This window comes from Anarrhichthys ocellatus, unplaced genomic scaffold, assembly GCF_004355925.1.
Source record: "Anarrhichthys ocellatus isolate YVR2014 unplaced genomic scaffold, GSC_Weel_1.0 scaffold1, whole genome shotgun sequence".
In the NCBI taxonomy this organism is placed as follows: Eukaryota; Metazoa; Chordata; class Actinopteri; order Perciformes; family Anarhichadidae; genus Anarrhichthys; species Anarrhichthys ocellatus.
Window position 1 is genome coordinate 18,507,427 of NW_022280031.1, and position 4,572 is coordinate 18,511,998.

The window sequence follows — 4,572 nt, forward strand, 5'->3', positions numbered from 1 at the left end:
CCAAAGATTAGTAAGATTATTAGTTTATTAAACGTTGAAAGGTCACAGGTGAATGTTTGTAAACTCAGGTGGTCACAGGTGTGTTTGAGACCATCAGCTGGGAGGACTGTTGGGCACCACCTGTAAGGTGAAGCTCATGTGACCAGTGGGGACGGCCAAGCTAGCGCTACTGTTAGTCAGCTAATCTGCTAGCATGCACCATCAGCTGACTTCTTTATTATTACCTAACAGTCAGAGTCTGACCGAGTTGTTTTGTGAGTTTACATTTTAAACTGATTTTGAGACTAATGTTACTTTATAATCCGTAGGTGTAAATAAACGTTTAATACACTGTTATCGGTAGATACAACGATATTTCTATTTGTTAGAGCTTCTCCATATTTTATATTATTACAGCTGTGTTTTACGACAACATAATCAATGATCTGTATATACAGCAGACAATACTTAGCTCTGCTTACATTACAGTCTTATAAACCAGTTATTACGTATCAGCTGTGTGTCACAGACGGGAGGACATACTGATACAGCCGTTAATACACTGTGGACATATATAATGAGAATAACTCTGAATTCAGTTATTAGAGCATTTTAAAACTGTTACAGACATCTCGTTCCCAATGTGAGTCTACGGGGAAAAAGTATTTTGCATTATGTATGGGACCCGGAAGATTGAAATACATGGTTTGGCCAATATTAAAAATTTGCTTTACATTAGCAAACGGGACACACACAAATTGCCGCCGCTTTGATCATTCTGCGATGTTGATTACAGTGATCTGTGGAACACAACAGACCGCCGTGACGGACCACTGCTTACTTTGCAAGCGCTATATTTTGGGAGGAGAATGATGCTTTTGCCCACCAGTCCTATGCACATTTGTTTATAGAACATTAGCTGTGTCTTTAAGATGTCTCCGAAGGTCACGTGACCCTCATCCTCCAGGTTTTAGGGGCCCATTGATATACTGTTTATAAAAAGTGGACGTAGTCATTGTGATATCACCCATTGGTTTGTGGTTATGAAGCTTCCAGTTCAGCGATTTCGCTGTCGCCATCTTGGAATATGGCTTTTTTTTGCAAACAATGACCGTAAGTGACCATATTTGTAATGCTGAAGAGTGACGTAAAGACGCTGTATACAGCTCTGGTAGCAGCAGCGACCTGTCAATCACAGTAAGCCCGCCCTAAAGCATACTCTGCTTTTTGGTCTGTTTGACTCTAAATGGACCATAATGTACTAAATGAACATCATGCTGTATTGAACAAGACTTGAAACTAGAGATTGAGACCATAAACTCATGTTTACAATGTTTACTGAGGTAATAAATCAAGAGAGAAGTAGAGTCATTTTCACATAGAGCTCTATACAATCAGACTTCTTATTCCATCGAGAGGAGTTGCCCCCTGCTGGTCAGTAGAGAGAATGCAAGTTTTAAGACACTTCGGCAGTGCCTTCACTCAGCAGAACGGGAGGTTGCAGGTAGGGGCCCATATAGAGGTCAGAGGTCAGGTGTCAGACGTAACAGAACTCTCTTGCTGCAGCAGCAGGTCGACTGCGGCCTCCACGTCCTCCACCACGTGATTTGGCTCCACCAGCTCGAGCTCCAGCGCCAGGTCTCTGTGAGCGTGGAACACAGTTTCCGTGACCCCGTTGCTGCGGTCACAAGGAAGCGGGGAGCGAGGGTTATAGACACCTGTGCACACCTGTGGACAGGTAGAGCAGCTCTGTGTTGGTGACAGATGTTATGACAACATGTTATTATCAGCGGGTCAGTGTGAACTCCGCAAACTATTTGATTTACTGATGATGATTTCACTGTGATGTCACTGTGTACCCAGATCTCAAATATTAACTTGGGGATTTTTAAGATACTGTTACTCGTAACTAAATAAATAAGAGGAGTTGAAAACATTCCTTGACCTACCAGTATGGAGCGACACTGAGCAGCAGCAGACACCAGCTCCTCCTCCGGCACCGCAATCGTCACTTGACTCCCTGTTCCCTGGGCAACAAGCTTGGTCGTGGTCGTCATAGCAGCATGCTGCTCACCCAGGTAGCGATTGTACAGATTAGCACCGTAGATATCGGTCATCAGGTTGTCGCTAGGCAAGAAGAAGAAGTTTTGGTTTTGGATGGTTGGGTTACTGGATGACATAGATGGTGCGATGGATGGTTTAGTTAACAACAGCGTAGATGGTGTTATGGACGGTTTAATTTCCAACAGCGTAGATGGTGTTATGGACGGTTTAATTACCAACAGCACAGATGGTGTTATGGACAGTCTAGGTAACTAACAGCGCAGATGGTGTTATGGACGGTTTAGTTACCCAAAGGCATAGATTGTTGTGAAGTGGAGCTTCTAATTGACGACCAAGACACGTCTGGTGTTGAACGGAACACTTTACTTCCTTTTGCTGCAGTATAACAACTGTTACAGTAAAGAGAGCGCGCTCTTGCACCCGACATATAGGTTTTCACTTATCATCATCATTGTTAGCATCAATAAGACACGTACCATGCTACTTCTCGCTCCTCAGAGTAAAAGCACTTCCTGTTTCATGCTCTTCACAATAAAAGTACACATGCAATCAAACAATTTACAACATAGATGGTGTTATGGACAGTCTATGTACCCAACGACATAGATGATGTTATGGACAGTCTATGTACGCAACGGCTTAGATGGTGTTATGGATGGTTTGGTTACCCAACAGCGTAGATGGTGTTATGGACAGTTTAGGTACCCAACGGCATAAATGGTGTTTTGGACGATTTAGTTACCTAATGGCATAGATGGTGTTATGGATGGTTTTGGTACCCATTGGCATGGATGGTGTTGTAGACGGTTTGGTTACCCAACATTATAGATGGTGTTATGGACGGTTTAGTTACCCAACAGCGTAGATGGTGTTATCTAGCCGATGGCATAGATGGTGTTATGGACAGTCTAGGTACCCAACGGCATAGATGGTGTTATGGATGGTTTGGCTACCCAAAGTCATAGATGGTGTTGTGGACAGTGTACTTAGTCGATGGCATTGATGGTGTTATGGAGTTATGGACTGTTTAGTAACCCAACAATATAGATGGTGGCATGGATACCCAATGGCTTAGTTGGTGTGTAGATGATGGTGTTATGGACGGTTTGTTACCCGATGGCGTAGATGGTGGTGAGCTTTTGGTTGTGGTTCTGCAGTCTCAGCAAGTGCTCGGCGTACTGGTATGTCAGCAGACTGGGTTTTCCAAGCAGGCCCTGGTACTGAAGCTCTCGACCCGTCATTTTCCTGTAGACAGACTCCAGACAAAGCAGGAACATCCCGTGACCGAACCTACGGCAACAAAGCAGGGTCAAAACTGATCGACATTACCTCCTTAAGGACTTCAGCCCTGGCCTGGAGATATGGACGCCAACAGGTTAAACTAACTTCCTGTAGTGTGTTGTTTACCGTGGTGACGGGGCCTCAGCCATCCACATCAGGTCAATGTTACAGGCAAGAACCGGCAGCTGGGTCGGCACCTGAGGATCGTACACGCAACCTGGACTCCCATTGGTCAGGAGCACGTCAATCATCAGCTGCAGGTTGGTCTCCCATCGGATTGGCTCTCCGAACAGAATAATCGCTATGGCAACACAGGAAGTCCGTAAAGAATAGTAAACAAAATTAATTGATAGATAGGGCTAAGTGTCTTTATTCTTATTTTTACTGAGTTCAAATTTAGCTGATTTTTATTTAATTATCATGAATGAGGAGCTGGAACATAATAATATGAATTAGATAAATAAATATAAAGGAAACACAAACGTAATAATGTTAAAATAAAACCATAAACAGTGTGTTGTGTATTTGCTGTGTAGTTACCTTCTATTTTCGGAAGAGTCTGCAGAGGAGACGACTGAAACAGAGAAAACACTGTTTGGATTACTGAGCTGCTGTCAGAGACCAAAAGTCACCTGTCACCTGTCACAGGTACAGTACTCACAGGTAGTTTGGGTCTCCTGTTGTGGTCCACCATGTCCAGCAGGGGGTGATGTTCTCTGAGCTGCTCGACGCTCACAACCTTCTGAAAACCCAAACTGACAATACGGTTAAGACTTCAAACACGAGAATCAATCAGACTTTATATACTCACTGTGGTTCAGAGTGTAAAACTTTAATCACAAAGACAAATCACTTGCTCAGTTGCAGTAAGTTTGGTATGTATCAATATCTTGGTTAAATGTGTAATAAAGTCTCCTTATTCTTATTTCACATGTTTCTTTTATGGACCTCTGAATGTGACTGAACACAGAAAGTCTCCAGGAAGATTTCAATTATTGACACTCTAAAAACTACAATACCCATGAGCCTCAGCTGCTGTTGCCAAGGAGAAGAAGCCCAACAGAGGTCAAATGTGAAGGATACATGTTGGCGATGTCCATCACTGGTCCCTGTCCGGACACCAGGACGCATTTATCATGAAAACTCTTCAGCATTTGCAAAGGACTGTGGGAAAGAACCACCTGCTCCGGGGCGATCTACGGAGAGAGAGAGAGAGAGAGAGAGAGAGAGAGAGAGAGAGAGAGAGAG

At 43.6% G+C, this 4,572-nt stretch overlaps 1 protein-coding gene across 1 annotated transcript in view; it reads right to left on the reverse strand.

Annotated features, from left to right (window-relative positions):
- Window positions 1-1,418: 1,418 nt before the first annotated feature.
- The window catches only part of LOC116387331 (haloacid dehalogenase-like hydrolase domain-containing 5), a 4,769-nt gene continuing 1,615 nt past the window's right edge, over window positions 1,419-4,572 (reverse strand). The window contains exons 3-9 of the mRNA XM_031854310.1: window positions 4,408-4,520; window positions 3,986-4,079; window positions 3,865-3,898; window positions 3,451-3,625; window positions 3,157-3,333; window positions 1,929-2,106; window positions 1,419-1,707 (exon numbers count right to left, since the gene is read on the reverse strand). Of these exons, the coding sequence (XP_031710170.1) occupies window positions 1,510-1,707; window positions 1,929-2,106; window positions 3,157-3,333; window positions 3,451-3,625; window positions 3,865-3,898; window positions 3,986-4,079; window positions 4,408-4,520 (969 nt within the window). The 3' untranslated portion in view covers window positions 1,419-1,509. The remainder of the gene's footprint in view (window positions 1,708-1,928; window positions 2,107-3,156; window positions 3,334-3,450; window positions 3,626-3,864; window positions 3,899-3,985; window positions 4,080-4,407; window positions 4,521-4,572) is intronic.